This window comes from Sylvia atricapilla, chromosome 21 (assembly GCF_009819655.1).
Source record: "Sylvia atricapilla isolate bSylAtr1 chromosome 21, bSylAtr1.pri, whole genome shotgun sequence".
Lineage (NCBI taxonomy): Eukaryota > Metazoa > Chordata > Aves > Passeriformes > Sylviidae > Sylvia > Sylvia atricapilla.
In genome coordinates this window covers 7,327,563-7,350,822 of record NC_089160.1, presented here as the reverse complement: position 1 = coordinate 7,350,822, position 23,260 = coordinate 7,327,563, and the positions used below count along the sequence as shown (strand labels likewise).

Here is a 23,260-nt window from a genome sequence, read left to right as displayed (position 1 = left end):
AGGCCAACCTTCACCAGACCCCTTTCCTCCAGAATGTGATGAGGCAGGCAAAGTCTCTCCTGCAAAAGAACACAGGACATTTAACCAGTTCCATGCCTTGGTCCCTAGCATGGGGAACAAACACATTCTCTGAAGCCACACACATCTCAGGAAGAAACCTGCAGAGAAAACCTGTGACCTTAAAAGTGGTTCTCTACAGCAAGAGAATGGGCAGAAACTTGTTCTAGTTATGATCTGTTTAAAGTGTTAAACTGTGACAGTGTCAGAACATACATAAAAGACTACTAAATTCATAAAGTAAAGGACTTTCCTTTCAAAAGCAGAGTAAGGAAAAGCTGGTGGGTCCTGTTGCCTCAGTGGCCTTCTGCTCCCTTCCCGTTTTGCAGACTTATTACTGATCTTTCCCTAGGATAACTTAGAAGTGCTGAGAGACCCAATAATGAATCATTCTCCAAGAGAGTCATCACTCAGTCTCAAAATGCAGCACAAGCTAGACAGTCTTCCCAACTGCCAGCTGGTGTTACAAGTCATTCATGAGGTAAATGACAGCACCTCCAGCTTCTGTATAGTTTGTGGCTCCACATGAGACAGAAGCTATGGCAGAGCAGTAAACCAGCTTCTAAATCTAGATCAAGAGACTTTTTTGTCTCATAATACACAGGACATGACTGAATTTTTAGGGTTTTTTCCCCCCCTCATAAAAGGAGGTAGAGAATAAACTTGGGTAACAGAAGCACAAGTAATGGGCTGCAACTACAGCCATGCTAAAAAAGATGGCAAATCATTCAGGCTACAGAGTTCTGGAAGTGCAGGATATTTCCTAGGCAGACTGAATTCATGCCAAGCAAGTTACTAAACTCAAGACTTTCAAGTAAGAAAACATCACTCTCTCAAGTCCATTCCTTTGTTTAGATTACAATATATTTTGGAGGTCAGTGCTATTTTTGCTATTAAGAACTTCCTAGAAACCCATAAAGTAGCTTCCTCAAGTTCACCCCATAAGCCTGGAATAGAATTCTCTTCAGATCTTCAAGTTCTCTGGTCAGTGTCATAATCACTACTGCTCCCTAAATAAAGTTCCCCAAACTCAGTATTTGCTGATGTTTTCTGTCGTTATTAATAAATCAAAGCAATTACTGTACCTGTGGAACGCCCAGTTTCTTACAAGCATCAAGAAAATTTTCAACATTTCTTCGGCACTTTGCCATGCTGAGTTTAGGCTGTGAAGACAGGATATTACATCTTCATCATACATTCATGAAGGAGTGCGTATTTCTGATGTAAATTCACTTACAGTTACTAAAACACAAGACACATTCTATGAAGACTCAGTATGACGAAAATCGCTCTTAAACTAAACTTCTGAGCCTCATCTAATGCTTCTTCCAGAAAAACTGAAATGAGTAATGTAGCAAATTAATGCAGTAAACATGAGTCACAATGCTTTACTATCAAAATTCTAAACTGTTTTGATGTAAGATGCAACAAAAATGAGATAAATGATTTAAGTCTTACCACTGCTGGCGATGGGACGTGAATGCTGGCAACAGACCGTGGCCTTATGTGATTGGCTAAATGGCAAAGAACCACCCCATCCATCAACGCTGCTCCAATGTCATCTGGCAAAATTACCTTCAACCTGGATTCAAGATTCTAGGAAAAAGGCTGTAAGTGAGTTACTCTCAACATTAGCTGATTTTTCTTTTTAAATCCAGGGCATTTTGAAGGATGTAGATGTTCAAAGGAATATGTAACGCTAAGAGAAGTAAACAGAATAAATTCACACTTTTAGTCCCGGTAAGCATCTTTTTCTCCTTGTAGGCCCTGTGTTCCTTTTGTTGTATTGTTGGGTTTTTCTTTGTGGTTTATGGCATTTTGTGGGGTTTTTTAAATGGACACAACAACAAACATTGAGAAGACATTCTGCCATCAGTGACTAGAATACACAGCTCTCAATCCATACAACAAACTCATTGCTCAGAACAGGAAAGCACAGAACTCAAGGGCAGAAGTGTTATGCTGAGTATGTCATCTACTGCTTGGTGAGCAGAATCTGTCAGTTGAAACCATACAAGATTTTATGAGAAGAGGAAAAGAAAAAGAAGGGAACACAACTGTGGGAAAGGCTATTTGTACAGATGAAAGTTAAACTAGGGTGGCCAAAGGCCCAAAACAGAGAAGGGAAACAAAGATTTTTTTTCTATCCCAGGAAAAAATCACTGCTCAGGAAGTGAACCAGACAAACCAAAAACACCCTTCATAGAAGACACACCACAAATCAGCACTGCCCTGAAAAGCAGAGCAGCTATGATTTTGTTAACTCTAACTGCTAAATGCCTTGAACACTGAAGTACACAAAAAACAATTTACTGGAAATATGAAAAGTAGATCCCATTCAGGATTCCAAAATTTGTAGCACAACTTTCTACACTCAAAAAGCATTTAGACATTTAGAAAACAATAATCATTTTTCCTCAGATCTCAGGTAAAACAACAGCAAACACAAGGAGATTTATTATCTCCCGAGGAAAAAAGAAAACCTCAGGAAAAAAAAGAATCATTTCACTTTGTTTTTTAGAAAGAAAACAACCCTAACTAACTCCCAGTTGGTATTTTGGATAGACCCAAACAAATACCAGTGTAGCCTGTTAGATGAAATTCCTTAGGAAGAAATACCACCACAAGGGATGCTCTTGTACAACTGCAAGCAATTTGGAGGCCTTTAAAATGAAAGTTTAAATTGTGGTACAGAGCAAACTAAACACACTGCAGCCATACAGTGAATGATGGTACCTTACACTGCGAAGCTGTCTGATTGTTCCCTTTCTTCCCTAAATGTTCCATTTTCCTCCTCATGGTAAACCCAGGATCCACTGCACCATAGTCCTGCCGTGAGGCACGGCCTGAAAGCTGTCAAACATGAGGGAAGTCAGTCAGCAGAATTCATACAGAAAACATTCAAAACTAAAGCACTATAACTGAGGATAAAAGCAGGGAAAAATACCTGCAGGACTTATAAGAACAATATATTTAAGCATCCTGCTAGAAAAGATGCTGCCTATGAAATATCTTTCAAAGAAAATGCAGAGATCATTTTACTTAAGTTCAAATGGATAATTAGAAAATATGGAGACTGAACTGACTTCAATACTGAAGTAACAGTATAGGACATACAACTCCATCTGCACTTCTTCAAGAATCTCAATCTAGCTTTGAAAGTATAAGAATTGTGTTTTACTTTTAATCAAGTAGAAAACCTTTAAGCCATCAAACCCTTAAGAACAACTGTGTACTGTTTCCCTGTTCTTTGACAGTGACTAAGTATGCAGAAAATAAAGGAGTGGGAAAAAAAAAAAAACCTTAAAAAGTCATCCCCCCCAAAAAAAGTCCAAACAAATCATTCTGCAACTCGAGGAGTTTCCAATTATTTGTTTGCCAAAGCAGCTGTCTGTGCCTTTCCCAGTGCTGTGCAGTGATACTAAACTGAATGAACTGCTGTGCTGTGACATCTGCTATGCTTACTGCCTCTTGCAGCCTGGGAAATAAACACACTGTGTTAGAGAACAGCAGCCTTACCTGACCTTGGTTTGAGACCAAACGGACCATGAGTGTTACTATCTGTCCTTTCATAGTCCTGTTAAAAGAGATGAAGTCAGTTTTCTTTCACTCATTAAAAGAAATAACTTTTGTTCCCATCAAGATACTGTTTTTAATTATTCTTGCCTAAGCAGAGTCCTCCTGCTTAACTGTAGAAGCCTTTTGAAGAGGCAATATAAAATAAATTGAATGATCATAAACTTATTACATACAGATAAAACTGTCATGATTAGAAAGAAAAGCAGCACCAGATTATCTAAAATCTATTGCAAAATATTTCAAACTACTGCAAACCATTCTGTGAACAGAGTTTAAGCCAGCTGTAAGCAGATGCAAATATTCTCCCAATGTTTAGCATCAAAACACTTCTTAAGAAATATCTACTTCCAGCTATGAGGACAGGTTTTGCTCCTTGCACCACCACAAAAGAGAAATGTACTCAGTATCTTGGTATGTACATGAAATATCTTTGTTTCATTTCATATACCAGTGTATTCTGGTCTATGTTTTAATTCTGCTCTCTCAGGCTCCTTACTGAGAAGGAGGTGCAAATGCTAATAATATTGGCTTTGTTTTGAGCTGAGCAGTGCAGTGCTCTCACAGTGAGACTCCAAGCACAGCCACCCCTGAATGAAGCTAGAAAGCTGCACCACAGAGCTGACACCTGGGACTGAGAAGGATGAAACTCCTACAGAAGTTGTCAGCACCTTTGGGTTCCTGGTAATGTACAAACTACTAAACTTCAAACCCTTTCAGTGACTATGTGCCCTGAAATCTTCCTTAGGAAGGCCTATCAAATCTGGCAGATCTGATTTTTGTTTCATTAGTATTTTCATCAGGAAAGATAACGGAGACAAAGCAAAACACCTTTCTTCATACCAGTCAACAAGAACTCTAGGGGAGGTCAGAGTTGCAAAGGTAAAGCAAGTTGTAATATCTGCCTCCAGTTTCTATCTCTTTTGCAATTTTTATTATGACGAAATACTTCTAATTGCAATTTCAAAGGAAACAAGCAGCTTTGTATCTGCCTGTATCTGTATGAAAACCTGGTGACAGCAATGAACACAAAGAAATGTTTGTTGAATGAAAAACAAACCCACAAACTTGTACCTCAGACGACACAGGAGACTGTGGGGACACATTAGTATTATCACTGTCTTGCTAAAAAGAAATCAAAGAGATGAAATTATAAAAATTAAAATGATGATTGAACAAGAAAAATGAAATTATGAAATACATATGACATGCAACATTTGTTAAGTATGCTACAAACTGGCAGCAACCGAATTTTAAATATGTAAGGCAAGGAACCACTGTTTGCTGTTTATGTCAAATATCAGTTTTACATCACCTCTGCTTGACAGGTGAATTAATTTTGCTATTCCAAAGCAAGCAAATGTCCTACTGCTCCCCAGCAGGTAATCATGATCTTTTTTTTTTTTTTTTTTTTTTTCAAATAAAGGAGTGTAATAGTATTTCTGCTATGGCTTTGGAATGCAAAGTTAATTTCTTCCAAAAAGACGAGAATAAATTTATTTCTTGATATTTCACACAATTACTACATCTCACCTCATCATTTTCATTTCCACTTGAACTCTTTCTGGAAGACTTATACTGCAAAACACACACAATTGTTACTTTAAAATGAAAGCATGGTTTTCATTTGAACTAAAAGGCTTGCTTTCACTCAGATGCTTATTACTCATGAAGCTCCTGAGAAAAAAAGTCATGTTACAGAAACAAAGGAGCAAAAAAGAAACAAACCAGAAAAGAACATGACATTTCTAGGTGAGACAAGATTTTCATCACTTGAAGAGATAAGTGCATTTTAAAACAAAACACTTTTATAATGTGAACTCTGCATGTGACAGCTGATCCAAGTGGAAAGATCTTAACAACTGCTTACACAAAGCATTATTTCTTAGAAAAATTATGCAACCTGTGAAAGCTCCTTTTGTAATGTTTTATGTGACTAAGATTGCTTACACTTCAGGGAACTGACTTGACATCATAAAAATGAAATTAAAATTATTAAGGTTGCCTTTAAAACTTCAAAGTCTGATCACATCCTTTTATGTATTTAAGACAATACTTTTCCCCAAAGGTCTGTCTGATCTGTTGTGTGTTGCCTTAATCACTGTCCCACTTCTCTGATCGTGCTAAAAGTGGAGGAAATTAAGCAGGAATTGAAGGAAAAAATTCACAAAAATGGTATTTGAACATTTAAATGTATTTCATTGTCTACAGATCAAGTGTACTAAAAAGCAGGAAAAGCACACTGCAGATCAAATTAAAACTATCATCACTACAAAGTCTAAGTTTGCAGGGTGTATGTGGCCTCTCTATGATGTGACACAAATGCAGGCTAAGAAAGATACAACTACTGTCACTGCCTTCTCACAACACCACTGCTTCCTATTTTTATTCCCAGTTTGCCATGACAGAGAGGCTCTGCTTCAGCAGCTTCTTGCCTTGAGTTTACAAGTGCAACTACTGAACATTGTGTTCTGTTACGTATTCTGTTACTGTTCTGTTTAAGTCCCTTGGAACACCCATCTAGAGCTGTATGGAACGTGATTTAGGGCCTCTGCTTCCATCACAACTCACTGGTAAATTATGAGGAACCACTTCTATACTGGTAGCACAGCTCTTTAACCAGGCAAACAATTGAATTACTTTGAAGTTTCTCTCTCTTTCTCCTCTGATGCCCAGTAAAATGTTAATTTCAGAATGAAAACTCTGGGAACACCATACAACTCCATCATTTCATCAGGAAAAAAAAGGGTTTCTGTAATCACAACAATGTATCTGAGTTGTATGGCATGCTCTGTTCTCCCAAGAATTTAATTTCTTTGAAGTTCCCTGGCATTTCCCAAAGATGTTTCATGGCAAAGACCCAAGAAACTAATTTCGTAAGTGACTAATTTAATTTTTATTCAATCTAGGAGTGCTCAGAACTATCTTATTTCTCTACATAGCTCAAAACAAATGTTACCCAATGCTGCCAGAACTTCCCCTGAGCTCTGCAGAAAGCAGACACTGGCACCTGCTGACTGAGGGTGCACACTACAGCAGCAATGGAACAGGGAAAATTTTCCTTCTGTAATACAAACTAATGCCATGAGACCCAAAAGGCACAAATCATTCCTAGAACCATGCTGGGGAAAAAAAAAAAAAAAAAAGACAGTGTGTATTTTCTTTGAACTAAAAATAAGTACATAAATAGCTAAATAAAAATCCCTCCAAGCAGATGGTGAAGGACCAATGACAAGATCAGTTTCTGGTTTTGCCAGAAAACAACAATGAATTATTTCTTTTATTTAAAGGATAAACAAAATCTTTGATCAATTTTTTCCTCTTGATTTTTCTGCACTCTCAAATTATCCCAAATACATACATATAATATATATATATACATATATGCTATATATATATATATATATAAATCAAAAGAGTCAAATAAGAATTATATGTTACATGCAAATTTAAAAGCATCACAACCTCTGAGGATTTATCTTTACTTAAAAGTCTACTCTTATTTAAAAAAAAAAGTGTCACCTCCCCTCAGTCCCCCCATTACCTTGAAATACTCTTTTCTAATTTGTTTACTTCTCCTTCTTTCTTCATTCTGCCAGATTACTGGCTGTGTTTCTGGCCAGTGCTGCTCATCCACTGAATCTTTCTGGTTTTCCAGTGGCTATAATGGTCAGAAATACTTTTATGTAAAAATTTAAACATACTTCTTGTGTGTTAGCACAAATTATTATGAACTACAATTGTTAATTGTTTGCCTGCCTCAATCTAGCTTTGTGACCTGAAAGTTTAACAGTCTTAATGGTGATTCTGGTAGAAACCACTTACTTCTTTTTAAATTCTAAAATATACTTCACAGAAGAAAAAGAATCTGTGAAATAATTCTTCAGAAAATAATACTTTTCAGCATTGAGACTAATTTTGTAAGTAGGTTAGGAGACCATCAAAGGCTGCCAGAAATACACCAGTTTCAAGTGTAGTTAGCCACTAGCAAATCTAATTTCTCTCTGTGAATACTCATCACACAGAAAAAGGATGCCAACAACCAGACAGTTGGAGGATTTGTTGGCTGTTCCTATCTGAAAGAACAAGCTGGAAGAGAAATCTCTCTTTCAAAATATTGTATTATGCAATACATACTGAGAAGACAGCTAAAGTAGGTTGACTCTTTAATAATAATAATAAATATATATGACTGTCTACTTCATGAAAACTGGAAGTAGACAATCTGAATGGACTGTTCCTAGGTACCACACTTCTAACTGTTTCTTCTTACAAGAATATGAGGGCATTTAAAACAATTGTAGATAAATAATAGACTAAAATAAGAAGGTACTCTCCAGTTTAACTGTAATTTTGTCCTATCAAGCAAATTTCTCTTTGAGGAATGGGAAATGAAAGGCTTACATATTTCAACCCATCTAGAAGTTGCATCTAAAAGTCAAATTGAACATTATGGTATATTATAAAGGTATATTATAATATATATTACATAGTAATATATAATTTTATATATTACTATATAATAGCAATATAAATGGATATATTATATAGTAATAAATTATGGTATAATAAAATGTTATTATTATAGACATTATGTTATTATCAAAGACATACTAAACCCAAGAAAGTAAAATTTATGTCTCATTAGTTTCAAGACCTTAAAGCTGGTACCACATGCTTTTAAAACAAAAGGCCTCCACAACAAACAAGTCAAACTGAGGCATGAGACCTCCAAAGGGTTTATACTTTCCACCACAATTAAGACATTCTCAAGAACTATAAGCAGCCATATGAATGCATACAAGTTTTCTGCCATAAAGACAAAATCAAGGAAACAACAACAACAAAATCACTTAAATATAAATCCACCACATTTACATTTGAATATTTACCTGCCAGCTGTATGGGGACACTGGGGAATTTACTTCATTTGTTGAGATACTAAAAAGTAAGATGAAAGGCATTATGAAGAACATTACTTCTTTTTTTTTTTTTTTTTTTTTTTGTGCACTTTAAAGTAAGTTACTTGAAAATATATAAAAAAGTGAGCCTTTAAAAAGTGGCTTCTCCACGACACTACAAAACTATTTGGCCATCTGTGTAAGACGTCACAATGTGGCTTAAAAGTATGATCACTTAACTAAAATCTGAAAGCATATTTCACTCTCCTTTAATGTAACTTGACAATGGGTCTTGCACACTACAGTACTTTGTTCAGATAAAACTTTTGAATTTTTTAGTTGGTTTTGGTTTTAAGTCTCAGAACTGCCTGTTTCATTAACGAAAAAAAAGAAAAGGCAAATTTAATTCTTCCTGGATTACCCCATAATAATGAAGCCTAACAGAGATGTGCACTTCAGCAGGGGACAGCAAGTCACAGAGAGGAACCTGTGGTAAGTGAGCAAGGCTTGGAAGGTTCCCAGTTAGAGCTGCAGCATGAGTCACACAGCCACAGGACATGTGTGCAGCCAGCTGTGCAAACCACAGGCACCACTGAGAGGGGATGCAGCCAGAAGAGGATTTGACTGAAGGAGCTGTACTGGGTCAAGATGCTCACCTGAGGTGCAGCTGAACTGCACAGAGCCATTCCCACCATGCTGCCATCCAGCATCACCAGCACTTACGGCATTTTTCTTCCCAAACTGCAGCCTGGACATTCCCCAATTCCCTAAAGACAACGCTTTAGGTATTTTTGATTATTGATGGTGTTTGTTTTTTTGGTTTGTTTTTTTTTTGGTGTTTGGGTATTGTGCTTTTTTAAATTCAGAAAAAACACCTAAAAACAGCTCCTGCAGACAGTGGATTCCTCAGTAATAACCCTCCACAAACCACAAAGGTGTTGTAGGCTGAACTCCCACCAGCTCTTAAGAGCACTAAAGGCCTGCCAAGGAGGAAAATTTTGATGCCTAAGCAGAGCTCCAGTGCCACTCTGTGTAACACAGGCTAAGACACCTGCACAGCACCATCACTATGGGAGGAGGGACAACCTCCCACACTGGAATTGGAGGTCTGAAACAGAAATGAATTGCTGCCATAATCAGACCCACAGATTTGTTTCTGGATGACATCAACATTCCTAAATGTTCAGCACAGATTTTTTTTTTTTTTAATCTGAAAGAAGCTCAAGAATAGATTACTTTTGTAGCTTCAATCTCCTCATGAGCTAAAAGCATTATGAGAGAAAATGTCAGCACTGACACAACAAACAAAAATAAAACTAATAAAAGATTGAAAGCTGTGATACATTCAAATATATCAATACCATTTTTCAGATTCCATTGGCTGCTTTGGCCTGTTCCTTGTGTTTACTGAAACCGAATGATTAAGAAGCCTAGGGGGGAAAAAAAAAGTATTTAAATCAATTTTTCTTAGAGTATGTTACTTTCACTACATCACATTTCCCATAAATAAAAAGGTTTTGAACATTAAGTGGCATCTTCCATAAAACTAAAATGTGTGTGTACATATATGAAATCCAAGCCCATTCCTGCTCCCACTTAGCATCATTCCCAGCTCTTGAATTATTTCAAGTTCTGTATTTTAAGGAAGCAAAACTTGGTGATAATTCAAAATGAAGTCTCCTCTTATTTTTCTCCCTAAATAGATACTATTTCAACTGATCTCACATCTGTATAAAGTCATGCTGCTCTCAACACAAAAGGCCCCACTGTTCACTAAAATTAGAAGACAAAGGATAATCAACCTAAAGCAGATCAGAAAGGACAGGGACAGACTGAGCACAAAAAAGTCAGTCAGGAGGGGCAGATGAGAAGGTGACTTGAGAAAGAAACACCACAAGTGCAAAGGAAATGTAGGTAAACAGATGAGGTGGAAGCTGGAAAAATGAAAAATTTAATGCAGAATTTAACGGAAATTCCATTTTTCTAAATGGCAAACAGCCTAAAATTACATAGATGCAGAAAGGTGTTTTCATCTGGAGCAAATGCATACCGCGTGTGCGTGCACAGGAAGATGATGAGCTATTACAGATGTTTTAAATGTTAAAAATAACCAAACTATCAGTAACACTTAAAACTAAATGTTTTCAAGTAAGCACCATCTTGAATATAAATTCTGAACTCTTGAAGGTAGCAATATTACACTGTGACACTGACTTCACATGCAGAAGTGTGATGGAAGTCTTTACACAGAATTATATTGAGAAGTAGAACGTATTTATCAGAAGACAACCAACCATTCAATGGAAGAAACTAGAACAGGCCCCTTTACATATTTCTTTACCATTATGTAGTGCAGTACAGTCATTAACTTTAAATGATTGATGATTTTTCAGTCTAACTTCTCTGATTACTGTGATAACTTGGAGCTTAGTAATCTAATCTAGAGTATAAACCCCTCATTGTGTGATCTTCAGTTTAATGGTATTATGAGAAGTTAAGCCTGTAAACCTGTAAAGCCTGTAAGCCTGTAACTTGTAAAAGTTAAAGCCTGTAAAAGTTAAGCCTGTAAATGTCTGCTGCACTCAGTCTGCTGCACTCATCTGCTTCCTGTATTCTGTGTTCAGAAACTAACTTTTGAGGGGGTATTCCAGAATTAATTTATACTACAGCCTGAAAAAAGTAAAACCAAAAAAAAATATTCAGAGCATGGGTTATCAATCCAGAATATAAACTTGCTATTTTAAAGCCTCTACTATTTACAGAGAATCCCCATTTAAACCAGCTTTGTCTTCACCCAAAAGCAATGAGAAATCCAGTGAGACTTTGTAGCAAGCAACAACTATAAGTAAATAAAAAATTAGACTCAGTTTGGTCCAACACTTCACCAAAATTGACACTAAATTAAATGCAATGATTGTATATAATACAGGCTATTCCTTTTTTATACTTATTGTATGAAATACAAGGAAAAATACTCAAACTAATTCTAACATATATGCACTTATGCTTTTCAGCTACTTTTCACCATTTCTGTGCAACATGTATTTAATTAATGACTGAGTTCATCATGAACTAAAGTTATTTAAACAAAGTATGTTCTTACACTTCCTAAAACAAAACCAGTAATATTTGAAAGTTCCTGTTTAAAAACTGAAGATTATTGATGGGGAAGTAACAGTAAGTGCAGCATCTGGCATGCTGCAAGCCCAGTTACAGAAATTTCATCTTTCTGTGGAATAATGAACTTGAAAGCTTTTAACTAAATAAAACAGTGAAGAAAATTAATTTGAATTTACCAAATTGCAGACAACTGGCAAAATAACTTGTTCACCTGAGGCTGGAGGGAGTCGCTGTAGGCATGTTAATTACTGTCTTCCAGAGAATACAATGCAAAGCAGAGTATATAACATGAAAGCAGAAATAGTTCAAGTTCAGAAGTTACACTCAAGTGTGGTGTTGATGGTCCAACTATTTCAGCAACCATTCATATTATTATTCACTAAATCCAGATCTTTTATTGTACAGGTCAATTATGGGCCAAGTACTGATGATCTGACTGATGTGTGAACTAAGAGCTTGCATAGGACACCTCTTCTAGAAGTGCAATTAATTTCCTACTTATGATGCCTACAAATCACACCAATTCTATTGTTACAGAGGTAGCACACAAACTAATCCTCTGAAAGAGGTCTAAAAACTCACACAATGTTTAAAATCTAAATTACCCAACACCATATATTTATATATTCTACTTCTATATTATGCAAGCACAACATCTACTCCAAAGTGCTTGACCAGATGAGAGAAAAAGGCAATGGCAAGACCAAAAATGATCTTGGGAAATATTTTCTCAAATTTCAGGATTTAAAGAGTGGAAATCTCTTCTCAGCCACTTACACTTTCAGATTTTGTGCAAACATAGCAATGATTAACAGACAAATGAAGGGAAATCATGATAGTGTAATTTTAAGGATAGCTATCTTCAAGTTTAGACAAGCAAATACTACCTCGAATCTCTAAAATGTAAAAAGACACCAGAAATCCTGTGCAAGTGAGACAAAGATGATTTATTTCCCACTTGTTCTAGAGCAGTCCACTGACTTCACATCTGTCTCTACTTTGTGACTGAAGCTGTGCTCTTCTGGATTTAGACAGTTTTAGGGAATCACTGCTGCCAGGTAAGAACCCAGACTTAATTTTGATGGAAATTCAGACAGGCTTATTTGGAAGCAATGAAAATCTAAACCCTACTGTCCTTTGAAAAAGACAAGGAGTATCCAGATCAAGTTTCACAGCTTCCATTTTTAAGGTAATAAACTCTGAAATCACTTAATTCAACACCCACATGTTTGAGTATAGTCTACACTTAAATCCCATTTTGATGTTACTGGTGAGGTTTTCATGTTACGAATATTTCCACCATGGGTCAAACGCAGAACAAATTATCTCTGGCAATGCTAACTTGAAAATGATCACTTTAAAACCAAAGCCTCAAACAAACAACACAAAAACACCAAACAAACAAAATCCCAAAAAATTAAAAGCACCACTTTGCCTGAGGTCCTATATCTGAGGTTGTATAAAGAAGAAAAGCTTTTAGGTTTGGATTCAAAGTGCTCTTCGGAGAATTGACTAATTAAATATCTTTCTTAATTAATATTTCATCCTAAAGAACAAAGAATGTATTGCAAACTGGTTTTGATAACAAAACATCTTAGGCTAAATTCAGCCAATCCCTTTAACTCTGTTTTCATTCAAGGAATGGCCAAGAGCCTTTCTTTTGTCCACATCTGAACTCTTTATACCTTGATGCACGTCCTGCCGCCCTGGTCCTCTGGAAGAGCTTTTCACTGAATGAAGTTCTATAGCTTAGTGGCCTTCGTCTGTGTTCACATTTCATGCACACCAAAGCCAAAGACGGGAGGAGGAAGCAGGATAGATTGATGGGAGAGGACAGGGAAGTCGTTAGCATAGCAAGCAAAAGGAGAGGAGACTGCATAATATTACAAAAACGTACACTGAACAAACAGAAGCGTGATTAGTAAGGAATTATTTTGGGATGTTTAACTTCCCTGAGGGTTCTGTTCACTGATTGACCATATTTTCAACAAATAAGCATAGAAGTATCTTCACTAAATACTAAATAATATTCTTACAGCTGGTTAACCCCCCCCCGGATTCAAAATCAGGACTAAATTCTCTAATAGAGGTAATTTTGAGCTCATGCCCCTAAAGATACATAAACTTTAAAACATAAATGCTAAACTAAGAAGTAAAATTTAAAAACTATTAAGATTGCACATCTGCATAAATCAAGACAAAGCAGAACAATCAGCAAGACCACTGCATTAAGACACAACAACATATGACAAGTAAAATTCAATTTGCAGTGCTTCAGAAGAGGAGTGGCTTGGCATTTCAGATGATTAGATAATACGTAGTCAAACAATAAATAAGTCAAACAAGAGCCTCATGCAACATGAATAGCCATCATATAAAAACCTAATATAAGAAAAACCCCCTCATTCTCTCTTCTTTAATAGGAGCAAATTATGCATTCTTGGCCTTATTTGCAGTATTTTTGGTACTGAGAATACACTAGCATTAAGATTTCATTCTTATTTTCCCCCTCCCTGTGAGCAACAATCAATCAATCTTTGAATGCAGGGCTGGGAGTTCAAGCAAAAATCTATTTTATCTTTCACATGTGCACATTACTGTTTTAACATTTACCTAATACAAAATGCTGGTGAATTTCTAAGACCCTGCCATTCATAGCATTGTGATCTCACTTTCTCTGAGGGCTTCATGTGTATTTCAACTATCTTAAAAGCAAAGTGGCAGAGTCTCATAATTACACAGAAATTTGAAAGGAAAGAAAATAGTATTTAAGTTCATAAAAGCTTACATCCTTTAGTGTGGGATACTGAATGAGTGTTAGGAACTGTTTTAGTAAATGGACTACTATAAAATACAGCTTTCACCTCTCAGAGGAGCTTACCCTTGAAGCACCCTTACAGCATTTGCCTGCTTGGTAAAGGAACAGATCAGAAACTGTTCCTACATCACCCTGGCGATTTCTGTGTGACTCTAGCTGTTCCCTTCTGTTGATTTTACACAGTTGCTAACTTGTTCTATGACATTCCTTTAATCTGCTGCTTGTTCCACAGCTCCTTTTCAAGAACTGCTCAGTTGAGATGGCCATAATGAAGCAGAGAAAGGCAGGTGGTTGAAATGATTTATTTTTATACATAGATATTGTCATTTGACAGAATAATGTTCAAACAAATTTCCTCTTCAGTCCAGAGAATATTGACGTAGTATCAATATCAGTATTTAGGAAGTATCACCTAAATTAGCTTGTATCTGAATAAAAATAACCAGTCACAAAGTTCAGGGAGGTTGTGTAATTCAGACAAGAAACACAGGACAGGCACCAAGACAGAGCCTGTCACTTCACTCTTCAGCAGCTGGACAAAACTGTTCTCAAAATAAGGTGTCAAAAGCTTTTGAGTGTGGGAGAGGTTAAAGAACAAATAAATAGTAACAGAAGTTATTTTAACTAATACTGTTATACCTGTGTTTTTGTTCTTGCTGCAACAACTGAGCTGCTATTTTTCTCAAGTCAGTCACTTCTTTGAGTTCATCTTCATCTTCAGCCACCAGCTGCTCTTTCTGAAGTCTAAAAAAAATCAAACATTAGTTACCTGCCTGATTTCAGTGAAGCAAGGCACAGAAATGGCTCATTATGGCAGTAACTAAGCACTGCTTCCTGTAAGCTCATTCTCTGTCCAAGAAGAACACTGTTCTATATGAGAATTATTTCCTCCATATGCAAGGAGTTTAAAAACTCCCACTATCATCCCTGCCACTACTAGTAAAACTTACTCAAAAAAGACCAGGAAGATTTACCTTTTTTCATCTCCCCAGTCCTCATTTTGTTCTATTTTCTGGGATTTCTCAGGATGTTTTCCCCGTTCCTTCAACAAAATGAAAAAAAAAAAAAAAAAAAAAAAAAAAAAAAAAAAAAAAAAAAAAAAAAAAAAAAAAAAAAAGGTTAGAATTGAACTAAGGGGGGGAAAAAGAAAAAAAAAAATCAAGGCTCCTGAACAATTTTTAATTTTTTGATCTGTCAGTCTCTGCTACCTTGACATAGGAGAGCAGGGGGCCAATATGTGCATCTCCCTGCTCAGGGAGAGCTCCCTCCTCTGCGTTCGGATCAATGTAGTCAAACGTCTCCTGGTCTAGGGAAGATTTAAGAACAAGAGGAAAGATATCAGAACAATTCCCTTGACCAAATGTTATTCCTGAGACAAATAAGTACGTATGAAAAACATCACATAAAGGTAAAATATAGCAACTGTGCCTTCTTAAGCTAGAAAGAATCCTTTTTTTACTTTTTCTCAAGCCTTTTCTGCTTGTGATTACGACATTGTTTTCTGAACTGATGAAAATACAATACCAACACATGATCCTGTAATTCTGTGCCATTTCCTTACATTAGATTACCTAAGCAAAGTATCTCTGTTACCTAAAATGACAAATGCACAACTGGTATTACCTTTCTGTGGATCGAGTTTACTTCCCATTACATGATTGTCATTCCTCAGTGTCTGTTCCCTTGTTGATTCTGACACCTGGGAGTGAAGGCTGATTGTATCATCATCAGATGGCTGCAAAGACACTCACATTTAGTACAGAACTGACATGGAAACGGTGTTAATATATGATTTCCTATATTCCCATCATATAATATTAATTAGACTCACCCTTAACCAGAAAAGTTAAAGAAATAGATAAATAATTTGTGTCTGATATGGCAATCTAAGGGTTAAAACTCAACTGAAACATACTGAAACAATATTAAATGCAACTTACTGATGTATTTCTCAAATGATATAAAATACAAAGGAAAAAGTTCTAAAAAAAATCAGAAATTACAAATCCAACAGTGAAAAAAATACTCACTTCTGTAGTGGACAACCTTTTATCCCCATTATCACTTCCAATGCCAGAGTCTGGTCCATGGTTTTTATTGGGGTAAAAGTCCTCCATGCTGCATTAAGAAAAACAACACACAAAAAACCCACACAATAATGAAAGACTTTCATTCTTGTGTGTTCACTTTCCATAAACATCCTTTTCAAAATATATTCCCTATACTCAGAAACCCCACTGCTCACCTGTCTGTGAGTGGCTGGGAGGGGATTCTTTTACCTAATGATGGAAGATCCAAAGAATCTGGTTTTTTATCTATTCTGAGGCACGCCTGAATACTGAGGAATTTAAATATATGTACTTTGCCCTTTAAACAGATCTGTTGGGAAACACAGGAACAAAAAAGAAGTCTTAATTAATTACACAGCATGTCTGCTGAGAATATAGCTCAAGAAATACCTGCTGCACTGCATTTACAGCCACAACACCCCAAAAGGAGAAATACAAGAAATACAGCTAAGAAAAAAAAAAAAAAGAAAACTTGATTGGTATAAATTAGAACAGCTTCCTCTAAGATCCTAATGCAGATTTCTCTATTTGTGTGCAGAAAAAAAAAAAATTTGTAGTTAATACTAACCTGTGCTGGTGGTACCTGCATTGGATTGTTATCCAAAACTATAACTTGTAAGTGACGTAACTTTCTGTAACAAATGGGAATTTCTGTAATTTTATTACAAGAAAAATCCAGCTTTACCAAGGGAAGGTCTCCTAATTCTGCATTCAGGGAAAAAAGCAAACAACAACAAAAAAGAATCAGTTATCTTCTTAACACTTTACCCAATTTGCCTACATCAATGGAAAGAAGATGAGTAGCTCACCATCTGGCAACATATGGAGATTATTTCTTCTTATGTTCAATTCTCTAAGTGACTGCAATTTTCCTATTTGCTGGGGAAGAACTTGAAGTTCATTACAGCTAATATCCTAAGAAAGATATAATTAATAAATCGACATCTTAAATGAAATTACACAGAGGAATACTGTAATCAAAACTATTATAAAGCATATTATTAGAAGAAAAGAAATCCAAGAAAAGAAATCAAACTATCTTGGATTTTCCATGGAGAAGATGTATCATAACAGATCTTGCTGGTTTTTGAAGTATTTAGTGATTCCAAAAATTCAATTCAAGAAGTTAAATCAATGAATGATGAAATACTGGGTTTGAAATGAATATTGCAGCTTAGGAATCAGGAGTTCCTGGTGTAGTTCCCAGATCTGTGAAAAACTTCTTGTGCTATTGCTGCCAATTGACTGGCATTCTGCTCCACTTCTAAAAATTCCTTTTTCTTAATAAACCCTGAACTAACCCATAAACCAAAAAAAATGTACAACAGCAACAGCAGACTCCCCAGCTTTTTGGATACAAGCACTAGAGGGTGACAAAGCTGCATCACGTCAGCAGAGACTGCAGCTATTTCTGACAGTAATTTAATATGAATTTACGTAGACCAGAGTGATTAAAGAATTACACAGAATCTTTCCAGCCTTCTTATGTTCTAAACATGTATATCACAGGTACTGGAACGAAACTCTTTCTACTATGTCCTTAATCATCATCCATGCATTCTGGGTTTGACTATCTTGAAAGAGAAACCAAAAATATCAATAAAACATAGAAACTGAATTTAAATGTTGTAGTTCTACATTTCAAAAAAAATGTAATGATCTATTATATTGAATATATAATGAATATATAATGAATATATAATATATATAGTGCTTACAAGTGTACTTACTACCAAGATTCACAATTGTACTTACCAACTCCATCAGATCTCTCAACTTTCCAATTTCTTCTGGAATGGAGACCAGCTTGTTATTACTAACAACCAGAACTTTCAGTGGAAGATCAAACAGGTATTTTGGCAATGTTGACAAAAGATTTCGACTTGAAAGCAAGAAAAAGAGACAAGCAAGGCTGGATTATAGAATCTTTTTTATGAATATTGTACAACTTTTCTCCCATCTCAGGTGACTTTCTCCAACTATTACAATTTCATCTACAATGTCAATCACAAATTCCTTATCAGACACAGCCTATTTCAGCTATGTGAATTTTAGATCCCCATTTCACCAGACAGAATCTAATACCAAAATGTACAGAGAAATATGTTAAAAGAAATAATGTTTGCCACTTGCTTTGATCCTACTGGTACCTTCAGAAGAACCACCTGACCTGACAGTCTGCTAAGCCAGAACTTTATATAATGCCACTGCTTCTCATGCCATATTGTATTGCCCTCCTAAGCCATCATAAAAACCCCTGAACATTTAATTATTTTGCTGAGCAATAGGATGGAAAGTAAGCCTTAATTAAAATCTATTTCTTCTGCATATATTACTTTCCAGCTGCAAGCATGTCTACCTGCTAAGTGCACATGAAATACACTGTAACCCACTACTGGATTTAAATCTACATTGAAAAATGACCCACACTGATGGACTTCCACTGCCAGAAGCACATAAAATGTTTCTAACATGGTAAATTTTAAAAAGCCATTGGAACACAGGCTTGTTCAGATGTGATATGAAAACTATACCTTTCACATATAAAAGTAAAAAAATAAAAATCTGTTGATTTTGATTTAGGTATAGCTAGCTCTATTTTTTACAAAAAAGTTACTTTTAAGTGCTGATATTTGAGTTCATACTACATTAAGAAAAATATCAGAAGTTTTAGTGCTTAATTGATATGTATTCAGAGCACTGTATTCCTAATCTAAAAAATCTTAGAGCTTTTAAAATATTTTCTCCATGATTACAGTTTATAGAACTGCAACATCACACCATAAAATGAAAGGAAATTTCTAACAGTACCCTTATAAAAGCAATGTATTCGTTCTGTTAAGTTCTAGGTGAGCAATACAGATAAGTTATTTATATAGGTATGCATTCAGTCTCTATTTATGTTACATTTCAGGCAGATATGCCAGGCTTTTTTTGGCTGAAGGCATGAGAAGCAAAAATACAACATGCAAGTAAACTTCTTTTGAACTGACTATAAAAACATGGCAATGAAGCAGTCATTCATGTTGCTTAAGTAGATTTCCTCTGGTTTTGCAGGTTTGGGGTTTTTTTTAGGAGCTGCCTGCTTTACTTTGAAATGCACAATACATTTCTTTCACCATCTGAAGCCCAAATTAGGACGTGAGAGTGGTTTTCTCCTGTAACAAAGCACCTGAGCAGGATTTGAGCCTGTTCTCCAGTGCTACAGCCCACACGTCCCTGCTCTGCAAAATCAGCCCTTGGGCAGGAGCACAGCAAATGAGTACAAAGTCAGATTGGCAAAGGGTCATCAGGAGAGTGGACTCCTGAAAGAAGAGTTAGAACTACACAGCATTCCTGTGTAAAAAAATATTTATTCAGCACCTCAAACACCATCAAGAGAGAAATGGTGCTGAAGAAAAGCCGTATTTCTTTCAGAAAATACTGTGGTTTTGTATCATATTAATCCTCTTTAAAATTGTGACAGAGCACATGACTTACGAATTAGTATTGTAAGAACTGGTATTTGCAGATTTTGAGACACAGTAGGTCTTGGGGATTTAAATAGCTCTTAACTGACAAAACTGTTTCGGATTTGATGCAGCCAATTTAAGAAACAAGGATATTGTGGAAAACAGGGTCAGGAGAGTTTTCTAGATTCCTCTCCTTGCAGAGCTCATATCCATCCTCTGTTCTGGTGACAAAATCCAACCATATGTTCTCCAAGTTTAAAAAGAGCAGTACAGGAGTGGATGTAAATGATGTGCAAAATGAGCAGGACTTTCTTGCCCGAGTAATTTAACCTCTTGACAGCAGCAAATTTTTATAGCTGTAGTTTCAGAACACTGTCTGTCTACACAACTTCAGAAACAAAGAAAACTCTGCACACACAATGACCTGATGAAGCAAAATGCCAACTCTCTAAGGAGATAAGTTATATAAAGAGCAAAATCAACCACCTTTACTTACCTAATGTTAAGGTATGTAAGCATTTGCAAGTTTTTAATAGATTCTGGAATGGATTTGATGCAGTTGTGGTACAAATTTAAAGTTTCCAGTGGTGCAAACAGCCAGACATCAGGAGGAATTTCAGTAAATCTGTTCTTTGAAAGATCTAGAAGCAAAGAGGGAAAAAAATTCCTTTTTTAGTCAAGACTTTCCCTGCAGTAAGAGGAGACAAAAGTACCCACTGTTATTCTTGTCATGCTCCTAAAAAATTAAGGTGTTGCAAGAAGTGTAAAATAATTCAGTTTTACCAGATGCTACCGCATATAATTAATACACAAAAGAGCCTTAAAATAGTGAAAGATTATTGCTCAATCTGCAATTACAACAGAAAGTAGAAGAGTGACAGGAATTCAAAAATACATTTCTTACTACATAGCTACAGTTACAATGACATTGAATATCAATTATGATTGTCCCTCCTCTATCAAGTCTTTGTTCTGCGCAATTCTTAGGTTTCTCCCCCTCCAACTCCAGGCACAACAGTAAATAAATCAAGGTAGAAACCCAGTGTTATTTCTCCTGTTTGACAGCTAAATTAGAATTCAATGTCATTGTACAATGCATCTGCAATGCTAAAGCCAAGTTCCTGAAACATCCTTACACAGTAGCTGACATTCTCCAGCTACACATCTGTAGCTTAACTAAAAAGAGGATAAAGTTGCAAAAACCAATGTCACAAGTATTTATCTATAAAAGTCAAGGTGTGATTTAGCCTGGCCTAAAAGCAAAAAGAGGCAGTATCTCTGACCATGGAAACACAATTCTTGAGCTAGAGTTATTCTGACAATGCATGACTGCATTATGCAAATCTGCATGCAGGAGTCATGACAAAACAGAGCATTACCAAAACGCACAGAGCATTACCAAAATTACAAAATGCATAAAATGCACTTGTGACTATATGAAACCTTGAAAAGAACCAGAAAATACAAATGAAATGTGACCCAAGAATCCTGGAAATTATCAGCTAAACTACCAAAACCTGTGCCACCAAAAGTCCACCAAACTACCTTGGAACAAAAGAGATATTTACTTGAGAACTGCCTAATCTTCTAAAGTGAACTCTGGTTGCCAACCTCAGACATTTCAAAAGGATGTGGTTTCTCAGAAATGCTGAACAAACTCTTTTAACAGAGAAGTAATACAGACCCCTTGCTATTTCAAGCTTTAGTTCTCAGTTTTTAACACTCACATGGAATAACTGTTTCTGCTTAGCTCCCATCACATTATCACTGGAACAAACAGTTCTGCAAAAAGCGTAGGAAAGGGCTGGAAACTTGGCCCCAAGTCACTGTTAGGTTCAAGGCTCAATAACCTGAAGTTAAGTGGCAAACCAGCCATGAGAAGCACTGCTCAGGGCCAACACTGGAATCACCAATCTGGCAAAGAGGACAGAATGTGCCTTCAGGAAGTGCACAGACAGCACTCGGATGGAGGGATGGGATGAGAGGCAGGACCTCACCTGGCAGACACCCAGGTGAATAAAGGCTCACCTAAAGGATCCCTGCTCACACCAGTGTGAGCTGCAGGACAGAAGGGTAGAGGGAAGGTGAGAAGAGAACACCTCATGGTGCTGAGCAAAGGAACTGGCCTCCACAGTGTGCTGCAGGTGACCAGCAAGCAAAATGGACTGGGTACAATGAAACAACATCTTCCTGCGGAGTTAGTTTGGGCAGGAGCCTTAACTTTACTTCTTCAAGTCTAGAATATGTGAAATTTTGTGTGCTGTCACTCCATTATTTCTAAAAAACATTCTCAAGCCTAAGTATCACAAAGTCTTCCCATAAATCAGGGTATCCACTGCTGATGCAGAATTCTGGAAATTCTACCTGCAAGAGGCAGAAAAATATGTTCCCACGTTCCTAATGAACTGTGAGAAAAAATGGAATAAAGTTAACTAAAACTGAACATCTCAACAAAACCTAAAAAGCTTATTTAAAAAATTAGCATGCTTGAGAAAGTTTTCACAACCAGTGAAATTCATTTTCTGCTTTTCACTACATCATTTTTCAAAATGTTACAGAAAAATGACAGCTTTCACATGAAAGTTTTGTGCAAAACCCTTCTTAAACAAATGCTCTCTTGTTCTAATACTCAGCAGAGTGCAACCAACACCTGCATGCAGAAGAGAAGCCCAAAGTTTTATTGCTGGCCCAGTTCTACAACCTCCACCACGTGCTGAAGTCTTTGACACAACCCCATCTGAAAAACACAGTTTTAAGCTTCTTCCTGATTTGGTTTTATCAGCAGCTGGAAAGGTGACTGAAGGCTGGTACAAAGATCTAGTCCACAAAAGAGAAGAATCCCAGCCTACAGCCCCTGATCCCAGGAGCAGCACTGTAGGCTGGACCTAAAGGGTAAGACTCAAGGGCACCACAAGAATTTTGCGGCTGTGTTTCCTTCCAGACACACCTCAACCACACATCAGGGCAAGTCTCACCCTAAAAACAGCTTTGCTAGTTCTTCTGCAGAAATACAATCTAGAGGCAGGCCAGACAACAAGCAGAGGCTGCACCAACTCTCTGCTCTGGAGAGGTGGATCAGGGAGGTTTACTCCACAGGGAACATAATCCAGCTCTGGTTTCCAGCCTGCCTGACACAAATCACACCAGCACACTCTGGCTGGAACTCCTCAGTGTGCCCTCGTACAGAACCCACACAGCTGCACATCAAAATACACACCAAAGTTACTTTATCTGTGTTTTACTGCAGAAACAACTTCTCTGGAAACA

At 36.6% G+C, this 23,260-nt stretch overlaps 2 protein-coding genes and 1 long non-coding RNA gene across 5 annotated transcripts in view; 1 reads left to right on the top strand and 2 right to left on the bottom strand.

The window, feature by feature from the left end:
* Nucleotides 1-23,260, bottom strand: part of LOC136370588 (uncharacterized) — an 87,199-nt gene that overhangs the window by 23,656 nt on the left and 40,283 nt on the right. The window lies entirely within an intron of this gene.
* LOC136370587 (leucine-rich repeat and calponin homology domain-containing protein 2-like) overlaps nt 1-23,260 on the top strand; it is a 91,932-nt gene that overhangs the window by 28,436 nt on the left and 40,236 nt on the right. The gene's annotated exons all lie outside the window — the stretch shown is intronic.
* The window catches only part of LOC136370359 (leucine-rich repeat and calponin homology domain-containing protein 2-like), a 35,302-nt gene that overhangs the window by 1,324 nt on the left and 10,718 nt on the right, over nt 1-23,260 (bottom strand). The window contains 23 exon segments of the mRNA XM_066333722.1: nt 5-59; nt 1,143-1,220; nt 1,516-1,653; nt 2,799-2,826; nt 2,828-2,903; nt 3,485-3,495; nt 3,582-3,634; nt 4,708-4,758; nt 5,167-5,211; nt 7,178-7,294; nt 8,526-8,574; nt 9,896-9,964; nt 13,340-13,417; nt 15,112-15,216; nt 15,447-15,514; nt 15,681-15,778; nt 16,096-16,207; nt 16,503-16,590; nt 16,718-16,851; nt 17,110-17,246; nt 17,351-17,456; nt 18,297-18,423; nt 20,490-20,634. Coding sequence (XP_066189819.1) covers nt 5-59; nt 1,143-1,220; nt 1,516-1,653; nt 2,799-2,826; nt 2,828-2,903; nt 3,485-3,495; nt 3,582-3,634; nt 4,708-4,758; nt 5,167-5,211; nt 7,178-7,294; nt 8,526-8,574; nt 9,896-9,964; nt 13,340-13,417; nt 15,112-15,216; nt 15,447-15,514; nt 15,681-15,778; nt 16,096-16,207; nt 16,503-16,590; nt 16,718-16,851; nt 17,110-17,246; nt 17,351-17,456; nt 18,297-18,423; nt 20,490-20,634 — 1,968 coding nt within the window.